Source organism: Dermacentor silvarum, chromosome 7, assembly GCF_013339745.2.
Source record: "Dermacentor silvarum isolate Dsil-2018 chromosome 7, BIME_Dsil_1.4, whole genome shotgun sequence".
In the NCBI taxonomy this organism is placed as follows: Eukaryota; Metazoa; Arthropoda; class Arachnida; order Ixodida; family Ixodidae; genus Dermacentor; species Dermacentor silvarum.
The window spans coordinates 183,891,653-183,917,961 of NC_051160.1; the positions used below are offsets into that span (position 1 = coordinate 183,891,653).

Here is a 26,309-nt window from a genome sequence, read left to right on the forward strand (position 1 = left end):
GCATGCTAAAGACTCTCAAGTGTGGCAAAAATAAAAACAAAGAGTGTGAACTGCTTCAAACTGAAATTAACAGAAGCGCAAGGAAAATGACAGCTTCTGCAAACAAAGGGAGCGAAGCTTCTATTGAAGTTGCCTGTGGCGCCACCTCTTGGAGGCGATGCTAAATGCGTCAGAGGAGTGGCTGAGCAAGCCCTCTGCCACCTTCTAGGGCACTGTAGTTACGATGCTGCAATAGCGTACAGCGTTTTGTGGTTCGACTACATTCGGTCGCGATTTTATGGTGACGCAGCGCATTCAGTATGACGGCCACTTCGAGAGACGAGCTATTTTCATGGCCGGAGTTGGAAAGTCTGCTGCGACTCGATGTCAATGAGTTGACGATTTGCGGCTGGCGGGACCACCGGCAGGCCCTCTTAAATACGAGGCCAGTCGGAAAGGCTCTGTGGAATTTGAAGTGGTCTGCTACTGACCCCAAACGAAATGTTTATGTGGTCTTCTAAGAAGTACTTAAATCTCAAACAAAGCTAGACGGCTAGGGAAGATGACTTGATTCTTGGGCGATAACTTCTGTAAATAATTTCACTTCCGCGAGACTCTGCTCGTCCCGGCACCGAACCCCTCAAGTATACGGCCGACAGCGGTCTTGGCGCTGATAGCATGATTAGGACAGCGCCAAAAACACTTGGTAGGGACGCTTTCAGTGCTGAGTCACGAAAGTGAAACTACCGTAAAAACCCGCGTATAATACGGACCCGCATATAATACGAGGTGTTATTTGGGGATAGCAATAACGAAAAAAAAGTTTTCATCCGCATATCATGCGAGCGAGGAAATGAACTTCATCAATACGGGCGAGTTGGTACATCTTGAAACTTTGGGCAACAGCGCAAACAGATGACCACACGAAGGGAGACATGTACACACAAGCGCTGAAAAAAAGAGCGAGGAAAACCCACAGAAAGCATTTACAATCTAATCTCGTTAATTCGTACACGCTTAATTCGAACTGACGCTGTGGTCCTGTCATGTGTATTGCTATGGCGAAAACGCCCGGTAATTCAAATGCAAAAGCGTTTGCGACGGTTAATTCGAACATACGGCGCACCGACAATGTCCTCAGCAGCGCTGCAAGTCACGCGGCGGCGCCTCTGACCGGCATTGCTCCGACACCGCCATAGAGCAAAAGCTTAGGATAGACCCCTCAACGCCACGCGGAGAAAAAGAAAACGGAAAAAAAAAATGCGCGCCGGCAATTTCACTCTCAAATAGCAAGGTCGCCGTTTCACCGTCGCGCCGGAACACGCTTGTAACAAGCCGACGTCTCGGCCAACTTCCCGACGACGGCAGAAAACGAAACTTCAGGGAAAGGGCTAAGTTGGCGCTGCGCCGGCGGGAGCGGCGGCGGGCGCACACGGAGCCAGTCGAATGTGGGGGGGAGCTACGAGGGAATTGAGAGAGATGGCGAGGGAAGCCACTGCCACTGAAGCGACGGCGTTGCCAAGGCCAAATGCGCTTACTGCCGCCGTTGCAACCATAGAATAAAGAACCGACTTTGCAATTGGGATGTCATCCGAGCCGTGAAAGCTGCCCTCAGTGACGCCGAAGTGCTGACCTGCGGCGCAATTTCCGATGGCCTTGGCGGCTAAAATAATTTTACTTTTAAAGGGAGCTGGGTACTACTTTCGCGGCCCCGACATCTTGTGAATCTTGTGGTATGGAGTAGTGCCTGCAGTACTATAATTTGTGTGCATAGAATAAGCCCATCTGTAGACTGAAATTATTGAACTGCTTAACCCCACGAAGTCCGGACACCATTCCACATGAAGGAAAATTAGAACAACCTGTACACTTTTACTTTTGATCATAGAGAGTACATTCGAATTAAAAAAAATCAAGGAAGTGTTGTTTGAGTACGTAACTAATCAGTGTAGCAATTAATTAGTCATTGGTTTTCTTAACTACCTATAACTGAAAACTTACTCCAGCCTTTCAAAGACTGATGCTTTGCAGCGATTGACAGTTGCTAAAGAATGCGACCACTTTTATTAATGTATCGGGCTGTAGTGTGGGACTACCACTGTGTGCAACACACTTTAATTTTCACAGGCCGCAACACATGTAGTTAAGCCAGTAGCGCACCCAGGATTTCTGCCAGGGGGGGGTTGACAGTTTGCCAATACCATCTAAACAGCACTAATTTCAATTTCTTCACGGGAAATTGTCAAAAAATGCGCTTCTTGCGAGTGTGCAGACGATTGCGCGTCTTACATCTTAATTGCAGTACTCAAATGCGTAAGGAAAGAAAAGGGGTTAAACAAAAGGGGGGGTTAAGTCAACCTCAGGGGGGGGGGGTTCCAACCCCCGAATCCCCCCCCCCCCCGTCGGTGCGCCACTGAGTTAAGCTACATACTAGTGAACGTGCCGATTCTTAGCGTGGTCAAAATGGCGCCCGTTAAAAGCAGCAGCAGCCTACCGACGCCACCGCAAGATGATGCACACTTTCCTATGAGTCTTGATGATGATAGCAGTGAGCAAACACAAACTCAAAACTACAAATTTTACGCTGAAAACTTTGGGATCCGCATATAATACGAGGCAGAAATTTTACACGGTAAAAGTTAGAGAAAAACCTCGTATTATACGTGGGTTTTTACGGTATCTACGAAAGTGTATCTACGAAAGTGTTTGCCCGAAAATACCGCCCATGGAAAGCTCAGTCTCGTCTTCAGACGACGATGATGACCTAGTTTCCCAATTGCGATTACTTGCATAAAACTACGATTTCTTTTTCCGTCCATCTCGCGTTAGATTCATGGTTTTATTTTTATTTCGCGTGACTGGAAAGTCGTCCCTCGCGTTACAATCGCGGTCACGTTATATTCGAGTATTGCACACCCATTTTCAGCTGGCTGCAGTGTGCTCACGTGCAAGCCTTAGTCTGCTTAGGGCTTTTTTTTTTCTCCCTCAGACGGTACCGAAAGAGGCGTCTTAAGAGGCCAAATCGGTGGAAAATTGCGTCGTGTAATCGAGGTATTTAATACATTTCTTTGCCTTATTGCCGGTATGAAACCAATCCGTCGTAAAATGCAGATCATCGCTTGACCGGGGGACATATAATCGAGGTTCCACTGTACTTTAGCTCACATTTGCAATACCCGAATTGAAGCCAGTGGTTTCACAAGTCACATTCACTTAGAACAGCTTTTGAAAGTAGCACCAGTTCTGAGGTGAGGGCTCAGAACTGGTTCCTCCAACCAAGTAAAGTCGTTTTAAGCAGGCGAACGACATATATTCATCGAAATAAAGCACTTCTGCCGCGCGTGCCCATAAAAGTGCCAGCAAATCGTGCGAAAAAGTGACCCCCAGAACAGGTGCTGCCCCTTGCGGCAGCAACGTGCGTAGAGTCACACTAAGTGGCCGTGCCTCGCGCCGCCGTCGGATCACCTTCCTTTTTACACCGTGCTTTCGGCGATAGTATCGCCATCAGGCTCATTGACTGGTTTAGTGACTGGCTTGTGGGTTTTCGCACTATGAAATACTTCCGAGGCACTGCTCTTACGTAGTACTGTCTTATAGTACTGTAATAGTACTCTCTTGTACCATTTACTATTTCTTGGGCAGCTTTCTTTTCATTTTTTCTTCCTTATCCTCTATGCTTCGGCGCCACAGCTTAGTACTGGTAGGATGAAATTAATGCACCCTATTCTTTTCATTATTTCCATTTGCACAGACTCATCACTTTGTACCATCTCTTCATCCATGGCAAATTAAAGTACTGTGAAACTTTATCAGAGTTAAACCAACACACCCATTTCATGTTTCTAGAACATTCACTGAACAAGACACTTAGCATAATTGACGTCCAAGAGATGACAAACCACTTTTTGTTCATTACTGACTTGCAGGTGTTTCTGCATAGCACCTAGGTCATAATAATGGTGGTCTTTGCTTCATTCACACCCTTTTATTCCCCAAGAGAGAGAGAGAATTTATTTGATGGAAGGCGGGGAGGTCGGCTCGCGCTAGCGTGCTCCAGTCTGCTAGTCTGCGCAGGGGTGGAACGGCAAGGATTGGGTGATGGCATAGAATTAAGAGGGATGCACAGCGATGAAGGCACATTCAGCATTCTGATGGTTTTCAACGAAGTCCAACAAAGCAATTCAGAAATGTCATCCACCTTCCAGAGCTTGGGTCACATATTCAATGGGAACTCGACAAAAAAAAAAAAAAATCGCAACGAAGAAGCTTGTGTGTGGGCTTTTCCTGCGTGAGCGGCACAGGTGCCAACAAAGTCGGCTAGTACACCTAGTTGGGCAAGTTTGTTTAGCATGAGGATAATGTAAATGCACTTAAAAGAGGTGGACGATAGGTGAAAACGAGGCATACATAGCGCAAATTTGAACTTGCTTATTCAACAGTCCGGTCGTCGCTTGTATACGTTTACACACGTGAGACTTGTCATGCGCACTGCACTCATTAGCATCCAAAAAGGGATGTTCCTTTTCTGTCAATGTCAGGGAAACTACACTGACACATTTTTCTATTTCATCACATATTGACTTCGCCTCAATAATAAGCCTCGCCTGTTGATTACAATTCCGGGCCATAAGTCAAGAGACAAAAAGACAACATTGTAGATTTGAGAGCAAATGCTGGCATCTGATATTCTGGTTCAGATTATGTGACAAAATGGCCTGTGTTCTATGAGCATTTTAATGGAATGTGTACCCAGGGGAAAAAAAATATAACAAGGATGGCAATTTATTAGATGGTGTAATGAGATTAGCAGGCACAGGACAGTGTGTCAAGGCAAAGATAATAAAATCAGTAGCACCTTCCCTTTCGAGGAGATGGGGGTAAGCGAAGCTTGTAGTGTGTTTCTTTGGTGTTCCTCTGAACGAAATGCACTGATGAGTACCACGTTGTGGTCAAACCACAACGGCTCACACACACTGCAGCTGGCTCCGAAGTTCCGGTTGAGAAACTCGCTTTGAAACCTGGCCGTCGCACCGGGGAAGTTGGCGCTAGCATTGCTGAGGTGTGCACCATCATTGTCGCGTTCCTGGAGGGCTTGACAAAGTAGACTTTTGTCCTCAACATCGCGCTCCCGCAACTCGGGGTCTGCGGCTCTCCCCCTGGCTTCGGAAGCCCTCACGCTAGAATCGGCACGTCGACGACGAGTCCTTTCCTGAGCGCGTTTATTCTGGATGGATTTCCATTAAATTTCTTGAAAATAAATCTGTCCGTTGTGCAAGAAAGACAATGAATGGCTCGTACCCCCTTAAGCAATGGCTCATAACCCCGTAAACACGGCCTCCCCGTTACGATGACAGAAGAGAAGTGAAATTCTACGCTGGAATGATTAGAGGCAACGCAGCCAGCTGTGGAAGCAGATGACGACGAACGCATGCGTTCCGAGCATGAGCCACCTGTGCAGCTCTGAGAGCAGCTGGTTTTTTTTAGCGTTAAATTGCTGGCGCAGGCTAGCGTATGGTAGCTTCGCTTGAATAATAATGATCATCTTCATTAGCAGAAAGGTCGTACTCTAGATGACACGCAAAGCTAAACAGAAAGGTTGAGGCCTAGAGTGTCTGATAGCCATCCAACCGAGCAGGAATTTGCAGAATTGACACAAAAGCGTTTCTCTTGCGGTGGACATGAAATAATGCACTAATGATGGTGTCTGCTATATTGCAGATGGATGGCCCACCATGTGAGCGAGAACGACGCCATGCAAGCGATGACACCACTACTGGGCGTCGAATGACACGCAAGCGCCTGTGCTGCTGTGAGGATCAGCATAGCAGCTGCAAGCAGTTGCGTGCACCGGGGAAGACCCGCAACCAACTGCGACACAAATTCAGTCATGTCCACCTGGCTGCTAAGACAAGTACAAACTGATTCTATCTTTACAGCACAGTCAGGCTTGCAACTATCCAAATGTTTCAGAAGATAACCAACTCATTACTGCTGCTCAGCACTAACGTACTGATCATTTTTTACATGCGCTGGTTACTGTGTCCTGCCTTTAAGAATCTTGTCAGCAAATGGAGCAGGAACCCTTTTTAGCTTTGCTCATTTCCCAACATCATCCTGTTGCCATGCTCACTTATTAACCTTTCCTGGTCTTTGACCATCGAACGAATGTTGAAAGTTATCGCCCAGCGCAAGACGTGCCTTTTTGTATAGGAAGTTTCTCGAATGTTATTGCTTATTCTGTTTGTTGGCTATGTTGTCGCCAAACCTTGTGTAATCAGATTGTGTGTGTGACTCGAATAGTCTTGTACTTTCTGGAAGGCATGCGGGCACCAGCAATTATGCTAGAACGTGCTTGAGCTGCAGATCAGATTTCGACTCTGCTCGCCGCTATCGTTGTGCTTTGAGTGTCACTTGCTATTTTGGGCACAGGTTGGCCTTATTAGGAGCTTTCATAGTTTCTCAACCTGACACCTCAACCAGATGTCATGTTGATTCACTACAACATGGCATCTGGTTGAGGTGCTTCATTGTGTTCTGGAAACCCCCTGCGAGCTCAAACTGAAAACATTGCCAATGCTGCCACGGACTATTGAGCTAGCCGCAGGCTTCAAAAATTACCACTGGAGCATGGACTTTGTGGGGATTGAGGGTTGCGCCGGCATGATTGCGCGGGCTTCGCCTGGTCTGCCATCCCTCGCCATCGTTCCCGCTGGCCTCATTCCCCGCCCGCGCCGCCTAACCGGTTCCCGCGGTGGCGCTGCGCACGCGGCGGTTGGCGGTGAGGGCGGGGCGCTGACGTCACGCGGCCGCGCGCTTTGGCTGCTAGCGGACGAATTGAGACCCCAAAGTTCGATTTTGCGGACTAAATCGCTCTTTCCGAGCCGCGCTACCCAATCTTGGAGGCCACCATGTTGGATTTTGCACTGGCTTGGATTCCAGTGGCTCGCTGTTTATTTAGCCTCCAAGATTGGAACGCGCGCTCGCGCAATCCTCCAGTCTCGGAGGCCATGCCCGCTCTTCCTTGGCTGACAAAACGCTCCAGAGTATTGCTCTTTTTCTTTTTTCTTAGTATATGCGCTCAGCACTATCGTTGTAACCATTTATTGTGGGATGTTTTTTTATTGCGACAGCAATTATATGGACGCTTCAAGCGGATTTTCGCCGTCGGCGTCGCCGCCCTGAAGTTCCATACAAAGTCCTAGGGCGATAAAATATTGCCGCACGCCCACCGTATGTGCAAGTGACAGCGCGCGGGGGACGCGCCCTTTCATGGAGAGCGAACGCAGGCGGAGCGTAAACGCGACTTCTTCCCTCGTGCGAAAGGCCGCGGGGGTATCGGAGGGAGGGGGGACTTCTACTCTTCTAACAACTGCGTACTTAGCGCCGGAGCGGTTTCTCGCGTGCACCGTATCTTGAAAGCGATCTCCAGACGGCTCTGACCTTTTGTATGCGCTGTGCTCTCGCCGCTCAGTTTCCGTTGAAGTGATAGACCGCACGAACCTTTGCTCGCTGCGGCGGCCGTGCTCGTTCGTGCGCGCTGACACCAGCTTGTTAATTCAGTGAGTCTTTTTTTTTTTTTCTCTCAAGTTTCGGTTGCTATTTTGAACGTGGCGTGTACACTGAGCAGGTGTCTCGGAGACCCATGTCTCAGTGATCGGCGCTACTGACAGCACCCGTGTCTCCGATCGTGCTGCAACAACCCAGGGAGCCACTGACCTTTCGCAGATGTCTGATGACCCGAAAAGCTGGCGGGAGACATACGAAAGCGTCGTGACGTTCAAAAACTGGAACTCTGTGGACAAGTTGCGCCATGTATACTTCTTGTTGGAAGGTGCCACGAGGACTTGGTTCAACTGAGAGTCAACCCTGACGACATGGAAACTGTAATTTCAACTGGGATTCATAGCGCTAAAACAATACAAGGACGAGGAAGAACACGGGACGAGCGCTAACTTTCAACAATTGCTTTATTGCAGCTGGTAAGCATATATATACTCACTGGGAAAGGCACTGCAAGATATGCTCTGAAGAAAAGAAGAAAAGGAAAAACAGTCCTGTGGCTACTATGCCAAAAAGTTCAAGCGCTTTTTTAGATAAAAGAATAGACGCCGTGCTAACACAATCATCACCTCCTTTAGCTATCTCTGCTGCTTCGACAATTTCCCTCGTCACCTTATTCCTGTGGCGATACACAACAACAGTTTGTTTTAAGAGAGGGTAGCATGGTCCCTTCGCGTCACATTTTCTACAGTGGGCAGCCAGGTGCCCGTCTATTGCGGTACTCTCTACTTTGTTATTAAGCTCTGCCAGACGCACGTTTAAACATCTGCCCGTCTGGCCCACGTAGTACTTCCCACACGAAAGTGGAATCTTATGCACTACGTTCCGAGTGCATGTGACAAATGGTCCCTTATGTGCAGTAGCGCAAACTGGCTTCCGCTTCCTCGTAGGACAGCTCAGCCCACTCAAACTCAAAAGTTTGTTAGGTGCAGTAAAAACAATGTTAACACCCGACCGTTGCCCTACCTTTTTTAGGTTGTAGGAAACCTTATGAAAGACGAAAATGTGACGCGAAGGGACCATGCTACCCTCTCTTAAAACAAACTGTTGTTGTGTATCGCCACAGGAATAAGGTGACGAGGAAAATTGTCAAAGCAGCAGAGATAGCTAAAGAAGGTGATGATTGTGTTAGCACGGCATCTATTCTTTTATCTAAAAAAGCGCTTGAACTTTTTGGCATAGTAGCCACATGACTGTTTTTCCTTTTCTTCTTTCCTTCAGAGCGTGTCTTGCAGTGCCTTTCCCAGATAGTATATATATGCTTACCAGCTGCAATAAAGCAATTGTTGAAAGTTAGCGCTCGTCCCGTGTTCTTCCTCGTCCTTGTATTGTTTTAGCGCTATGAATACCAGTTGCAATTACAATGACCTACCAATACGGCCAAACTTCGTCCCTGCTAAAGGACATGGAAACTGTTTCGCAAAAGCTTTCTGCAGAGCATCATGCTCAAGGAAAGGGCAGAAGCTGTGCTGGAAACCCGAGTGCAGCTCCCTAATGAGAACAGATCCGTCTACACAAAAGATGGCCTGTTCGTTTAGTCATGCCAACCCGAATATGTCTGAGGAGGAGAAACCTTGTTTCCTCATGTGAGGAACTCTGCCGGATTCATTCGTCACTCACCCAAGACAGTCATAGAATTCTCAACGGAAGCCACGGCCACCGAAAAGATGCTAGAAATGCTCAGTAGGCAATATAACCACCAAGTGCTTATGCCAAAGTACGAAGACCAAGTACTTGGTTCTGACGAGCTTTGAGAAATGGTCAGGGCCATCGTGCATGAAGAACTGCGTAAAATGTTCCCTGGGTCACACTTTCATGTGGCCTCGATCACCGACATTGTGAAAGAAGAAATTCAGCGGTCACTGGGAGTTCCCGAATGTGCAGCCCGAATCACCGCAGCCGGAAGCAATGACCTACTCCGCCATTGCCCACCGTTGGCTTCCTCCTTCGCTCCCCTGTCAGGGCCCAGTAACGCCGCAGTTCCGTCGCCAGCCAACGCTGCCGCCAGTCTATCCACCTGTTGGCCTGTGCAATGCTCCAAGGAAGATACGTCTGTGGCACACTCCCCAATCAACGGCCAATCTGCTATCACTGAGGAGAAGCAGGCCACGTCTACCACCAATGCCCATACCGGGAGATGAGACTGTGAAGCTTCACCGTCCATGCGCCGTGTCAACAGCTTGGTGAGTGAACCATGTAGTGTCGTCGGCTACCTCACAGCGACTCGGGGGAGGCCTTGACCACCTTCTCGTTTGCCTTTGCCATGACACTACATCTTGCCTCAGCGCCGACCGTATGGCTGGTCCATATCCAGAAAACTAAAAGCAGCAACCGATGGAGGTGTGGTTGCTGTTTGTTAAAATACCGAAGATCCGCCACCGAAGATGTCGAAATAACCATATCTACAACATAGTGACAACGCGACGCCACCCAAATGAAACCTCGAAGCCAAGAAAATGCCGCCCACATTGTTGGTTCATACTATTAGTCGTGTGCTTGATGTCTGTCACCTTGGGGTTAATGTAGCTTCAAGGCTGGATTTGCTCCTTAGTGTATCCTGTATTGCGAGTCTTGCCGTGAGGCATTTAGACTTAACATCTAGACTTACAAAGTAGTTCTGGCGTACTGATTCTTTCAAAACATTGTGCTTCGCACTGGTCCGACCATGATTACAGTTTGCTTCCACTGTGTGGAATTCTATTAGTACCCATCAAAGTAACTTAATAGCAAAGTAACTTAATAGAAGCCGTCTAGCGTCAATTCGTTTGCACTCATTACGAGAGATATTTGTCGACGTCGGTACAATGATTTTTCAAGCCTGTTGGTTGACTCAAGTGTGCTTTCTTTACGTGACAGGAGACTCATGCTTGGGCTGATTGATTGTCGTGTGTTGGCGCAGTTTGAAGTCCCATCACTGAAAACCAGCAGGTGTTATGACATATGTTACCCTAATCTTTCTCTAACTTGCCCCATAACATGGCTGAAGCAGGTGTACAATGCCAGTTCATCTGACATGGATATTTTTAACTGAGTGTCTGTGTAAAGTTGGTGCACAGGATGACCCGCTGCGGTGGCTCAGTCAGCTAAGGCATTGTGTTGCTGAGCACGAGATCGTGGGATCCAATCCTGGCCGCGTCGGCCGCATTTCGATGGAGGCGAAATGCAAGAACGCCTATGTGCTTGCGTTGTAGTGCACGTTAAAGAACCCCAGGTGGTCAAAATTAATACAGAGCCCTCCACTACGGCGTGCCTTATAATGAGAACTGGTTTTGGCACGTAAAACCCCAGAAAGTGCACAGGATGCTTGACGTAATTGAGTTCAGCAAGCACATCGTTTTAAGGGGGGGGGGGGGGGGGATGAGAAATAACTTCTTGTTTCTTGGCAGAGAGCGCTTAAATTTGGCACACACACTGCACATTGCAGTTAAGACACATCTAAATTTTCATTAAGATATCTTTATTAGTTTTTGTGTTATAAGAATTTACAAGTTCCTTGCTTGTGGAAAGCATGGCACAGTAACAAAACATGGTAGGTAACTGGGAATACTTTGTATGTTTGCCAAAATGTCTAATCTACCTCAAGACAATGTTAGATTTTTTTTTTTTTTAGTGCCCTCATAATTTTTTGCTCAACATGACATGCATGTAACTGTTCTTCACTGCATAGAGCCATGTAGTTATTGTGAAATAATAAAATAATGGGAAAATAAAGAAACATTACAAGACTGTTTTGACATACAGTACAGCTTATGGATCACAGCGCAATAAACTGGATCAAAATTGGTCCAGCCCTTGTTGTGCTATGCTTTCCACGAGCGAGATGACTGACAAAAAAAACACACAATTGAGAAAATGGGCTGCAAAGTTTTGCAATCAGTGCAAATTTATTAGAACGCGTCAGTGCTGTAATATTTAGCATCACTGCTGTCAGGCATCATCTTGCACCTTTGCCTCTTTGTTTGGTGGTCTTTGAAAATTTGTCCATAACGTGGCTGGTCCATCAAATTAAACTTCCATTCAGTCGTGGACAACGCGCGAAAGGAGTCGTGAACGCTGCATGCTTGTGCTTCTGCCATCACCGCTGACACGAAACGCGGCTCGAGGGGCGTCTGAATGGTGCAATGTTCGGGCGACGATTTGTCCTGTGAGTCTTCAGTTATCACACTCTAGCTCTTCGACGGTTGGGGCTCGCTCGCAGGCTGTGTGTCGGTGTCGCACGATGCATGAGAAACTTAGTACACTGTTTTTGCTGGCGATGGTGACCTTCGACCTGCGTCACCTCCAGCGAGGGGATCTCGGCTACTGATTCGCGCAGCCGTACGTCGAATGACGGAAGCCTCCGTTGGCGCGTCTTCCGTTGACTGCATTATCGGCGTTGATGGCACAGGGCAATTGTCTGCTTCACTGCTGCAGTCACGCAGTGCAAGATAGCACAGCATGTAAGTTGGTTGCTCCTCCGCTTCTCCCACTAGTACTGGTAATACACAGCGCAAGAACAGACACGGGTACGAATAGCAGACACGGACAAGCGCTGGGAGAAACACATGGATTAAAGTCCGATTGACTAGAAATGTAACATTGTAATGTGGCAAAGAGGAGAAGATAAAAGAGGAGGAGAACGAAGAACTCAGCAGCAGCCACGGCTACATTTCGGTGGCGACATCATGGCGAGCTCTCATCCATCCTGGTCTTCATCTGTGAATAAACATCGATCATCCGTAACAGTTTTTGGTGGAAGGTGCTGTGTACCCCCGACCACCACGCAACACGGACAGCACGGTTCTCCAACCTCCTGATCTGCGTTGAAGCCGCCGAATTGCTGGATTGTCCGCATTACTTCTGGTGTTTCAGATGTCCCATACCGAAGCCAACACTCGCACGGAACCAGCGGCATCTTCGACCCAAACGATGGCTAGTCCGTGGCAGCGCCAACATCTGGTAAAGCCTCGCACATTCGGAGGGAAGCCCGGCAAGGACGTGGAAGAATGGCTTAACCACTACGAACGCATGAGCGAGCACTATCGTTGGGACAGCGTAACGTCCAATGTAGTCTTCTTTCTGATGGACACGGCGCTCGTGTGGTTCGATAACCACGAGGAAACTCGACAACGTGGGATCGTTTCACGTCCGAAATCAAGGAGCGTTTCGGCGATTCAATCGCAAAGAAGAAGCAGGCCGAGCCAACGCTCCTTCATAGAGCTCAAGTTCCGGGCGAGACGTGCACGACCTACATCGAAAACGTGCTCAAGCTATACAGGACAGCCAATCCTCGTATGTCAGAGGAGGACAAAGTTGGCCATTTGAAGGGAATCGCGGAGGACGTTTACAACTTCATCATTGGTAAAGAGAACCTTAGCTCAGTCGCCGACGTAATGCGTCATTGCCGTACCTTTGAGGCTCTCAAACTGCGCCGCATAATCCCGAAGTTTGGCCGGCTAGCAAACGTAACAACTGTTGCAAGCATTGAAGACGACATCCCATCAGTCGATCTCGCGACGACCATTAGACAGATTGTTAGAGAGGAGTTACGTCGTTGCACGGAATTGAACAATGAGTTCCGTGATAGTCAACATCCGTGCAATCCTCCACCAGCTCCCCTTTCCATCGCTGCAATGACTGTCGAGGAGTACCGCTCGAGAAGGCCAATGAGAACACAACAGAACTACCACCGGGAAACCGGCAACGAGCGTGCTGAGGGATATGCCCGTTGTTCAGCGACGCAAAGTGATGTTTTCCCTCGACACGCATGCTAAATTCCATGGAATAAGTGGTGAAATATTGATTCCCTTTGGTGTTTGTGCTGTAAACGTGTTATTGGCGGACAAATGTTATTTAACCAAGTTTGTGATTTTGGAACGCTGCACGCACGATGATATATTAGGGATAGACTTTCTGCAGACCTGCGGGTCTTCAGGCAATTGTGGTGCCGGCGAGCTTTCGATAAATAGTGGAAAACCTGGAGTCGATGCTTGTCAAGATCCGTCATTATCAGACCTCCTGGATCAACAACCCACTGGACAAAAGACATTTGCTGTTGCTGAGAGAATGACGCGGCCTCTGTGGTCTTTAGCACTGGTATCCGTCATCGCATCTTGTACAGACGCTTCATTTGATGCCGTGGTAAAACCCTTTGGCGACTCTTGTGGGAAGAAAAACCTATAGGTGCCCAATAGTATCGTATCTGTGAACAATGGTAGCACGTTTTTGTGGATGTTAAATTGTTCTGCCGTCCCTGTGCGTGTTCCTGAACACATGAAGATTGCTGTCTTCGACGACGTCACGTGCTGTTCATTGATGGACGTCGGGGACGAGGATTTCACTCAAGGATGAGCCACTTGCCCTTGCGAGCAGAAAATTCTACGCTGTCGGGATATGGGGGATGCCAACGGCCCTCTGCCTCGACACACCGAGCCCCGCGGTTGGCGCATGCCTGCGCATCAACCGCGGTCCGGTACAAGCTCGAGGAAACAAAAGACGACAACCACGCGTACACTTGAAGATCATTTATTACGACTAACGACTGCAACTAACACTTCGAGCAGGCCAGCTAGCTATAGTTGACATCGCTGAGGGTTCCCTCGAAGAGAATAATACACTAGGTAAAGAAGGGCTTCCGACTTACCAACTGGGGAATACGGGGGGGGGGGGGGGGGAGGGAGGGGGGGCCGCGGCGTTTGCCGCGGCAAGAACGCGGTTGACTAACCACGTGCGGGAATCGGGAGCGGCGGCGGAGACTTCCGCCGTCGCCGCTTGCTGGAGACCAAAGAGACCCGGGCGATATCAGCGGGATCTCACGTGACCCACCCGGTGGCGCTGATAGCGCTTGCGATTCCCGCGCGCCGCCCCCGGAAGGAAAGTTTCCTCTCTCCCAACTCTCCCTGGCACGCATGCGCTTGACGCGACGTTCGTTGCCCGTGTGGCGGTTATGGGACCCGAGGATTCCCACATCCCTCCACCCTTAAATGTTGCCCTACGGCGGAGAAATCGCTGGAACGACGGCATTGACAAAGTATCCGGGCAGATGCGATGGTAAACTCCGGCAGGAAATGTCCGAATCCACGTTGATAGGCAGCACTGTCCTGTGTGGCGGCCGCCCACATGTGGCAGCCGTCACAGTGGTTGACGATGGCGGGGGCTAAAGATGGCTTGCCCTCAAGATACGCGCCGCAATGTCCACCCGGGAACAGCGGGTCAGGACTTTCGCGAAGCAGCGCGCGCGCCGGCTCGATGAACCTCGCACCGACGCATCCTCGTGGGAATGTATGATGATGGGCCTCCCTCATTGTGGCTGCCATGTACTGCTGCATCGGGCCGCAAACAGGGAGGGGCCGAGACAGCAGGCAGGGACGTAGACCATGGCAGCAATAGCAAGTCGAAGCGGCTTCACTCGTTCTGCAAAGTCGCTCAAATGCACTCCACAAACACTTAGAATTAAGGCAGTAGAGGCCGCCGCAGCGTCGGCCGTCTGACACGATGCTGAACCACCCGTCTACCGCATAGCTTTATGCGGCAACGAGAAAAAAAAAACTATCCAGTTCGTTTGAATGAAGTCATTCGCTTCGACCGAATTTTTCCGGTCTGATACAGCGCGAATGTGGGCGATGCTCGTATGAACAAAGCGCTCTCTGGTCCCCCGAGATTTCGGTTATTCCGCCCGCAAAATATTGAGTTCATCTGAACAAAATAAGCTTTCTATTTCGAACGAGGTTTCTCCGCTCGGCGAGTATAGTAGAACTAGCGAATCCGGTTGCACCCGCTAAATGTCACGGCATGGTCGTCTTCGAACATGCGACCGGCAGCTCCGCAGAGCCTTAGGCCTAATCGCGTCCATGACGGATACCAATGCCACAAAAGACCCATAAAGGGTTCCAATGAGCCGCCGCGAGGAGATGCAGGCCTAGCTAAGCGGTCCCCGCTCGCTGCTCAACACGCAGCTTCCGAGCAGACTCCTGGGACTGCGCCCCGCTGACGTCCTAGCCAGCGTTTCCGGCGCCCAGCTCCCAGAGCCAAAGATACAGAAAGGAGGCTATTTACATATGTACAGGGAAAATCGACAACCGCGCCGGCTGCTGCACTCACTCGCTTCGGGCGTACTCTTAGGAGAAAACTTGCTGCAAATCTCAGCGTCTACACGAGTTCGGTGACACTAGTGCAGCGTTAACTCGCACTCAAGAAAGCACATGCCCAATCTAGCTAGCAATCACGCCTTCGGTTGAGGCCTAACGCTGGTCCGGACAAAGCCTTCATCGCACCGAACCGATCGTCATCACGTTTTCCAAGAGCTTGCCCCACGTTGGGAACGCCAAAATGTCGGGATATGGAGGATGCCAACGGCCCTCTGCCTCGACACACCGAGCCCCGCGGTTGGCGCATGCCTGCGCATCAACCGCGGTCCGGTACAAGCTCGAGGAAACAAAAGACGACAACCACGTGTACACTCGGAAAGCATTTATTACGACTGCAACTAACACTTCGAGCAGGCCAGCTAGCTATATTTGACATCGCTGAGGGTTCCCTCGAAGAGAATAATACACTAGGTAAAGAAGGGCTTCCGACTTACCAACTGGGGAATACGGGGGGGGCCGCGGCGACTGCCGCGGCAAGAACGCGGTTGACTAACCACGTGCGGGAATACGGGAGCGACGGCGGACTTCCGCCGTCGCCGCTTGCTGGAGACCAAAGAGACCCGGGCGATATCAGCGGGATCTCACGTGACCCACCCGGTGGCGCTGATAGCGCTTGCGATTCCCGCGCGCCGCCCGCGGAAGGAAAGTTTCCTCTCTCCCAACTCTCCCTGGCACGCATGCGCTTGACGCGACGTTCGCTGCCCATGTGGCGGTTATGGGACCCGAGGATTCCCACAACGCATGGTCAGCAAGTCTGTCTTCACGTGAACAGGACACCTTAGTACAACTGCTATCCCAGAATGCTTCCGTGTTCGACTTGTCTTAAGATGAGCACCGTACAACTATCCCACCCTCGTGTGCTTGTCATCGCATTGACACAGGATCGGCACATCCTCTTCGGCAAAAGCCCTACCGAGTGTCTTCATCAGAGCACAAGATTATTGCGGACCAGATGCTGACAAAAAATGTCATTCAAGAATTATCAAGCCCGTGGGCCGCACCTGTCATCCTGGTAAAGAAAAAAGATGGCTCGTGGAGATTTTGTGTTGATTATAGGTGACTAAATGCAATTACCAAGAAGGATGTGTACCCACTCCCGCGAATTGACGACGTAATAGACTGCCTACATTCTGCCTCCTACTTTTTGTCCTTCAATCTATGTTCAGGCTATTGGCAGATACCTGTGGATCCACCTTTGTTACACCGGACGGTTTATTCGAATTTAATGTTATGCCGTTTGGGCTCTGTAATGCGCCCACAACGTTCGAGAGATTCATGGACACAATTCTCCGCGGTCTAAAGTGGGAAATATGTCTTTGCTACCTTGATGATGTTGGTATTTTCGGCCGCACTTTTGAGGAGCATAACGAGGGCCTTAGCCTGGTTCTGAAATGCATGGAGAAAGCAGATTTGATTCTCAACTCTGGAAAGTGTAGGTTTGGGGAGCAACAGACATTGGTCATCTAGTCGACAAAGATGGAGTCAGACCTGACCCCCGCAAGATTGTAGCGGTCAGTGCCTTGCAGCCTCCACAGTCAGCGCGGGAACTGCACAGTTTGCTGGGACTCTGTTCTTATTTCCGTCGTTTTGTCCCAAAATTTGCCGGCGTTGTGCACCCATTGACGCGTCTGTTGCAAAACGGTGTATCGTTCGACTGGACACCAGAATTTGAGTCATTGTTCCGTCAACTTAAATTCTTGCTTACGTCAGACCCCATCCTGCGTCATTTTGATCCGTGTTCCCCTACCGAAGTTCATACCGAAGTTCATACTCATTGCTTAAGCAATGCTGAGCAAAACTACACAGTCACTAAGCAAGAATGCCTTGCAGCTGTTTTTGCTGTTAAGAAATTTCGCTGCAACATCTATGGTCGGCCATTCAGCATAGTCACTGATCACCATTCATTATGCTGGCTGGTCAGCCTTCGGGATCCGTCTGGTCGTCTAGCACAGTGGGCCTTACGACTACAAGAGTAAGACTTTGTAGTGAATACAGAAGCGGCCGCCGGCATGCTGACGCTGACTGTCTTTCCCGCTTACCACTGCCAACGGCAGATTCTGACAAAGACACTTTCGATGACTGTCTGGCCGCTATTGCACCTGAATTTCCGGACGCGACCATCTTCCAGGAGGATCACTGCAACGTCACTCTGGAACCTCTTTTCGTGATGGCCCTTAATCCGAAAGCCAGTGGTGGTTTTTCTGTGCGTGACAGCTTGTTATATAAAACCAACCACTCTGCAAGTGGCGCCCGCTTTCTTCTTGTAGTCCCGGAGAGTCTCCGTAGTGCTGTGCTACATGCCGTGCGTGATGATCGAACATCAGGTCATCTTGGATTCACCCGTACGCTACAGCGTGTGTAATTTTACTGGCCTCACATGCATCAAACAAAGCAATATGTGGCTAGTTGTGACCAATGCCAACGGCGGAAAAGACCTTCAACCTCCCCACCAGGTCTTCTGCAGCCGTTGATTCCCCCTCACGCACCTTTTGAGAAAGTTGGCGTGGATCTCCTGGGCCCATTCCCATGGTCATTGAATCACAATAGATGGATCATCGTTTGTGTAGACCATCTTAGAGACCGCAGCAGTACTGTCATCTACCGCTGTTTGCATCGCAGCTTTCTTGTTGCGTGATGTCGTCCTACGCCATGGTCCACCTCGCGTGATCATAATTGATCGTGGTCGTCAATTCGTGGCCGACGCTGCTGAAGAGCTGCTTCGGCTATGTGGAACACAATTTCGTCACTCAACGCCGTACCGTCCGCAAACCCACGGTCTTGTTGAATGCACGAATCAAACGTTGACAAACATGCTAATCATGTATGTGTCCTCTAACCACAAGAACTGGGATGATGTGTTGCCATTCATAACGTATAGCTACAACATTGCGAAGCATGAGACAGCGAATTACAGCCCTTTCTATCTGCTTTATGCTCGATCGCCGCGGAGCTTCCTCTACACGATTCTGCCGTTTTCTCTCGACGCTGAGGATTCCGTTGCCAAGACACTTTGCCTCGCCAAGGAAGCCCGCCGAATAGCCCACGTCTGCTAATTGGCATCGCAAAACCGCTCGAAGGATCGGTACGATAGATCCCATCAAGCCATTTATTTTGAAAAAGGTGACCAGTGCTGCTATGGACCCCAAAATGCAAGCGTTGCTTGTGCAGCAAGCTCTTGTCACATTATGTGGGCCCGTTCGTTGTTTTAGATCGCCTGAGCGACCTAACTTACGTGATTGCACAGGTTTTGTCTACAGATAGGCGTTCCAAGAAAACCCAGCTTGCTCATGTTGGACGCTTTAATCACTACTACCCCGCCACAGAACAGTGACTCTCCCAGTGGGCTTCGTCTACGAAAGGGGGATTGTAACGTGGCAAAGAGGAGGAGATAGAAGAGGAGGAGAACGAAGAACTCAGCAGCAGCCACGGCTACATTTCGGTGGTGACATCGTGGCGACCTCTCATCCATCCTAATCTTCATCTGTGAATAAACATCGATCATCCGTAACAATATTAAGGTGGCTGACTGGGCTAGTTGGTTATTCATACTGGTGATACACAGCGCGAGAACAGACACAGGGACAAATAGCAGACATGGACAAGCGCTTTAAGACAAACACATTGATTAAAGCCCGATTGACTAGAAATGTAACTTATTCAGGTGGCTGCCTGGGCTAGTTGGTTATTCAGACAAGTAATCGCCGCTTCATACCGCTAATCGCCATATTTTTCTCACCCTTGGGTGCTTGTGCTTCCGTATTCCGAAGGCGTGCTTCCTCCAAAATTTCTTCTAAAACGAGCGACGACCCATCACTAACCTGGGAGCTCTCAGAAATCTGGATTCTGCATGTCAAGTGAAGATGCTGGTGTGGTTTGCGAAGCAGACAACTGCAGTTGCCATCTTGTCGGCTGCGACAGCCGCAACCATTTGGGAGATGCCCTTCAGCATGGCAGCCAATCGGAGGCCCACTTTCATTGGAGGGTCCGTGTGACCAGCTCCAGCAGACCCGCGATTCTTTTGTGTTTGTGCGTTTGTTACAAGATGGTGACGACTGAAGAATTGAGAAACGAACGGCGAAACTTTGACCTTTCAAACGATACCAAGATGGTGATGCCCGGCGGTTAGAAGGACGAGATATGGCTCTGTTAACTGCGGTGATTTTGCACAATTTAAATTAATTTATTTATTAATTTTCATACTCTCAGGGCCTAAGGGCATTACAGAGAGGAGTGTTCTAACAATAAACTGTTAATCGCGACTTTGAAGGCTGGCATGGTCTTCGGTTTCAGCGACGGAAGTGGGAAGGTGGTTCCAGTCACTGCTTGTTTGTGGCAAAAAGAGGCATGGCAAGTGTTAGTGTGGCATAACGGAATTTTAACCTTGAGTTTAGGATTAATCTGCGAGGACACATAATCTAGGGGGAGCAAAAGATCCTTTTCAAGTGTTGGGCTAGTGTAAAAAATTGTGTGATTGAGGTTTAAGTGAAAGCACTTGCGGCGTGACTTAAGGGTCGGTGGACCTAAATTAGCTTTCATTGAAGAAACGCTGGCATAGTGAGAATAATTAGAGAGCACATATCGGGCAGCACGGCCCTGAACGGATTCAAGGGCAGTGATTAATGCGGAGCTAGATGGATCCCAAATAGAGCAAGCATATTCTAATTTTGATCTAACTAGAGCTGTGTACAATTTAATTTTTAAATCGGAGGGAACAAATGAAATATTTCGGCGTAGAAATCCAAGCATGTGATTAGCGATAATAATACATGTTCAATGTGCATATGTTGTGAGTTACATGTATGCCAAGATAGTGGTAACTAGTAACGAGGGTTAAAGCAGAGTTCATCATCATCATCAGCCTTTATTTTATGTCCACTGCAGGACGAAGGCCTCTCCCTGCAATCTCCAATTACCCCTGTTTTGCGCTGGCGTATTCCAACTTGCGCCTGCAAATTTCCTAACTTCATCATCCCATCTGGTTTTCTGCCGACCTCGACTGCGCTTCCCTTCTCTTGGTATCTATTCTTTAACCCTTATGGTCTGCTGGTTATCCATCCTACGCATTACATGACCTGCCCAGCTCCATTTCTTCCGCTTAATGTCAACTAGAATATCGGCTATCCCCGTTTGTTCTCTGATCCACACCGCTCTCTTCCTGTCTCTTCAAGTTAGTCCTAAGATTTTTCGTTCCATCGCTCTTTGTGCTGTCCTTAACTTGTTCTCGAGCTTCTTTGTTAACCTCCAAGTTTCTGCCCCATATGTTAGCACCGGTAGAATGCAATGATTGTACACTTTTCTTTTCAACGACAGTGGTAAGCTCCCAGTCAGGATTTGGCAATGCCTGCTGTATGCACTCCAACCCAATTTTATTCTTCTGTAAATTTCTTTCTCATGATCAGGGTCCCCTGTGAGTAATTGACGTAGATAAACGTACTCCTTTACAGACTCTAGAGGCTGACTGGTGATCCTGAATTCTTGTTCCCTTGCCAGGCTATTGAACATTATCTTTGTCTTCTGCATATTCATCTTCAACCCAATTCTTACACTTTCTCGATTAAGGTCCTCAATCATTTGTTGTAATTCGTCTCCATTGTTGCTGAATAGGACAATGTCATCTGCAAACCGAAGGTTGCTGAGATATTCGCCGTCGATCCTCACTCCTAAGCCTTCCCAGTCTAAGAGCTTGAATACTTCTTCTAAGCATGCAGTGAATAACATCGGAGAGATTGTGTCTCCTTGTCTGACCTCTTTCTTGACAGGTAACTTTCTACTTTTCTTGTGGAGAACCAAGGTAGCTGTGGAATCCTTGTAGATATTTGCTAAGATATTCAGGTATGCTTCCTGTATTCCTTGATTACGCAATGCCTCTATGACTGCTGGTATCTCTACTGAATCAAATGCCTTTTCATAACCTATGAAAGTCATATAGAGAGGTTGATTGTACTCCGCAGATTTCTCGATTACCTGATTGATGACATGGATATGATCCATCGTAGAATATCCCTTCCTGAAGCCAGCCTGTTCTCTTGGTTGGCTGAAGTGAAGTGTTACCCTGATTCTATTGGAAATTATCTTGGTGCAAGATACGCATTTGGTGCCGCAGCACAGCGTCGCCCCCCCTCCCCTCCCATACCTCCACGGCCTTGCGCGCGACGGAAGTCACGTTTGCTCTCGGCTGTGCGTTCGCTCTCCGTGAAGGCGCGCGTCCTCGCGCGCTTTCACTCGCACATACAGCGCGCGGCGACGATTTTATCGCGCTTGAACTCATGCTGCATGTCTCCGCATCGCCCTCGTTGATCTCCTCTCCCATCGTTGGGCGCACCTCGTTGAGAAGCGTGCTCGCTACCGCCCTTGTCGGCGAGATTTTCCTGCGGAAGCCGGATTATAACCGTTATTTCGTCTCACGCGGCTGCACTCTAAGCGGTATGCACATGGAGTTCTATTGGAGGGTAAACGGGAGTCGGAAAAGGCCGTGTTGTAGCCAGTTCTGCACTATAAACGGTAACGTTATAAGTGGTCTGTACTGTAAATGCTCTTAACGTGTGTGTGCCGGAGTGAGTTCACCTTAATTTAGCTAGGTTTAATTGTGTTTCGATGATACGAATTTTGGCTAATACGAATATTTTTCGTGACCCAGTGAGATTCGTATCATCAAGATTCCACTGTAATTTTACATTTAGAAACGTTAAGCTTCATTAGCCAAGTGTTACACCAAAAAGAAATAAGTTCAAGATCTTTTTGGAGGGTTGCGTGATCATCGGCACTCTTTATGGAACGATAAAGAATGCAGTCGTCCGCAAAAATGCGCACGTGTGAGGAAATGTTATTCGGTAGGTCATTAATGTATATTAGAAATAGTAATGGTCCAAGAACGCTGCCTTGTGGTACACCAAAAGTAACGTGTGAAAGAGGAGAGGAAAAGTTGTTAACTGCTCTGAATTGCTGACGATTAGATAAGAAACTGCGAATCCATGTTACTGTAAGAGAATCTAATTTAAGAGCAGATCATTTCAAAATCAAGCGGCAATGTGCTACAAGGTTAAATGCTTTAGAAAAATCTAGAAAAGCAGTCAGTTTGTACATCCTCTTCCGTGTTAGAATGTTAATCAGTTGTTAATTCGAATAATTCCGTCTCACTTGAGACATTTCTGCAAAATCCGTGTTGATTAGTAAAGAAAAATTTATTGGCTTCCAGGTGGCTGTAGACATTTGAAGCTATGACATGTTCTAGCATTTTGCAATGTATAGATGTTAATGATATTGGACGGTAGTTTTCAGGCGCGTATTTATTACCCGATTTAAATATGGGTATGACCTTTGCTATCTTCCAGTCCGAGGGCAGCAGGCAAGTCTCTAATGATTGCCTGAAGATGTGAGAAAGAATTTTACTAGACACTGTTACGGTGTTTTTGATAATTTTAGAATTAATGTTGTCGACGCCACAGGATGTGGTTAGCTTTAGGTTATTTATCAGGGATGCGAAACCTTCAACTGTTATTTCTGTAGGTGACATATATCGGTAGTTTAATTCCGGTACATCCGGCAGATCAGACTGATCTTCTGTGGTGAATATAGAAGAAAAATAAGTATTGAAAGTTGATGGCGCAGTGAATATCTGGAAGGGGAGTGTTGTTATTGTTGGGGGTGCAAAGAAATGTTACTGTGGTCCTGATCTGGGCTTATAATGCTCCAGAAATTCCTGGGATTAGTCTGTAAAAGAGCATGCATGCGGTTCTGTTTTCATATTTTAATATGTTCATGCTCTTGCATGTACAGTTGGCAACCGATAATTCGGACACTGATAATCCGGACATGCTCGGTAATTCAGACAGCCTTGCGGGCACCACCAATGGCCCCGTAGACTTAATTCGTAAAGATGACTGGTATTTCGGCAGCTGCCAGCTCTACGTTCGATTATCTGGACTCCGTCCGTGACTGTAGCATACGCCGGTTGTGCCGTCATTATCTTCTCTGGCAACCTCAATGAGACGTGAAGCATGGCCTCAGAGATATGAGATAATAAGTATGGCTTCAGAGATTGCACGTAAAGGGGTAATCCCTGAGGCCTTGTCTCGGTCGCAGCACTATGCTTCAGATTAAATTACATATGCTGATCTTGGAGGCTTTGCGTGAATTGAGAGGTCGCATCAACATCGTGATCATCGCATCCTATTCCAGCATCCCAGCGCATGGCCCGCTCTCGCCATTCTGTTTGTTTAGTTGGCGTTTCAGACAGCGCTCCGCTGGCTCCAAGAAGTCTTTCCCGGGAAGTTATCGACAGGCCGCGTCAAATGACACCAACGGTCCCCTTGCAGTCCGACTCTGAATGAGTCTTGAGTCGCAGTCCAAATTATTCCGAATCTGCAAGTGAAGAGCCTGAACTGCCACCTACTATAACGAGCTCAAATGCGGACATCATTGATGACCTCCTAGGCTGCGGTATGCCGATTCCAGCCGCCATTACATTTGAAGACTTTGCAGACATTGACAGCGCGGTGTTGTGTGTGATGACGAAATAATTGAGCAAGTTCTACCGTCATACAGAGACTGATGATGTGCCATGTGGATCTGACTGGAGCCTTTGCAGTCCTTGCATCAGCGTACAGCGACAACAGAAAACCAGCAGAAATTTACTTGGTTGCACGTAAGCGGAAGTGTGTGCAGCAACGAATCGACCACTTCTTCCTTGCACCAGAGCCACATTCGTTTTTTCGGACATTCAATAGTACGGACTTATTTACGTTCCCCGTGAAGTCTGAAATTATCGGTCGTTGACTGTACTAGTTACCTGTTGTCGGTAGTTTACAGCTGTTGGTAAGCACTGAAATAAACAATAAGTAAAAAAAAAAAAGAGAGAAGACTTGACGACCCGACGTAACATCACTGGGACAACGTGATGCAGCCGTGACCTGATGCCGCACCGTAACTGCAATGCGAGACAAAGAACAATTGACCTTGTTGGGCTTCTCAACGGCCACGAAGTCGGCGCTTTTGTAGACAAAGGAGTCGACTACTTTGTCATTAGTTGCTCCTTTGCTGCCAATTCGAAAAAAAGTCGAGACTGCATGGGACGGCCCTGACATCCGTACAGGAGAAGGACACCTGATAACACTGACTAGAATCTGCATGGCAAGAATTAACGTTCATGACCGGACCTACTCTGATCTTCATTATCCTTCAACAGTGCTCGCGAGACGTAATTCTCAGCATGGACTTCCTGAACCAACATGGCACGATCATCAACCTGAAGTCCAAGTCGATAACACTATCCGAAGACCAAGCGATACTGCCGGAGAGCTCTCTGAGTCACAATGCCTTGAGTGTGCTCGAAGATCAAGTCAGCATCCCACCTCACTCCAGTATCATCATTTCCATGAGCACTGAAGCGCGCAGACGCAGAAGCGTCGTCGAGGGCAACCAACATCTACTACTTGACCGTGAAAGTTGCGTCGCAAGAGGAATTGCTAGACTGCCCAGAGGAAAAGCAAAAGTAATGCTGACAAACTTCACCCAGGAGTTCAAACACCTCAACAAGGGCATGACTATTGCATACATCGAACAAATTGTAAAAGCCAGCACTACATTGGTCCTCTCTGATTTTGCCACACCTGTCTTAATGGCCCCAGTTCTGGAACCAATTTTCGACATAAATCTGAGTCTCTTCATGTGTATACGGGAACACCTTCGTAGTTTTCTACACCGGTGCGAAGACGGTGTTTTGGCATCAAGATTTGGCAAATGCTAATTGCTCAACATCACATATGTACTTGCATAATGAACACACTTTTATTCCCGAAAAATATGCGCAAAGTTGGGGGGTGTGTTCATTATGCGGGGTAAAATGTTAAGCAATTTTTTTTGCCACGGCCACCTCTAAAAAAGTCGCAGTTTCGCCCGATAGGCAGACCATCGATTATGCTAGCAAATGCGTAGACAGCTATACGAAGTAAGAATAATAGTTTGATCGGCCGTGTAAATTTGCAAACATTCGCTAACTAGGTAAATTAACAAGCATAGTGTCAACGCCCACAGGTGATGACTGCGGACACTCGCTGTCAAAACGTTGGCATGAGGAAGCGCGGCAGCAACAGCGAGCGAAGTGACCTTCATGCTGTGTATCACTTCAACTAAAACTGAGTGACGAGAACGGAGCACGCACATAGGTATAAGCCGCTGTCGCACCTAGACTCGGCCCCCCTATGCAGATCGTTTTCAAGATAGGGTGCGCGCGGCCGCGCAATGGGTAGTTCCTGCGCCCCCTCCCCCTTCCCCCCCCTGGCGCCATGTGCGCGAAGAAATACGGTGTGTTTCCTCCCTCGAACGCAGGTGATTGAGGCGCGACCATCGGCACCGATGGCAAAAATGCACCTGGAGTGTCCATATAATTGCTTTCGCAATAAAAGTAGGAGACACACAGTACGATTCGGCGCCCATTACGGCCTCCGATGCAGTCGTACCCGCCAGATGCCATATCAGACGCTGAATCGTACCGCGTCTCTCCTACTTCATGGCAGCAAATTCAGGGTGCGTTCATTATACGAGGAAAAGAAAAAACACACTTCTTGATTGGAAAAGTGGGGGGTGCGTTCATTATGCGAGCAAATACGGGAACTCAAGAATGCGCTCGACCACTGTGCCCCTACC

The 26,309-nt window shown here is 48.4% G+C and overlaps 1 protein-coding gene across 3 annotated transcripts in view; it reads left to right on the forward strand.

Annotated features, from left to right (window-relative positions):
* The window catches only part of LOC119459390 (serine-rich adhesin for platelets-like), a 299,849-nt gene that overhangs the window by 75,940 nt on the left and 197,600 nt on the right, over nt 1-26,309 (forward strand). For all 3 annotated transcript variants that reach the window (XM_049671415.1, XM_037721183.2, XM_049671416.1), the window contains exon 7: nt 5,698-5,890. In XM_049671415.1, the coding sequence (XP_049527372.1) occupies nt 5,698-5,890 (193 nt within the window). The remainder of the gene's footprint in view (nt 1-5,697; nt 5,891-26,309) is intronic.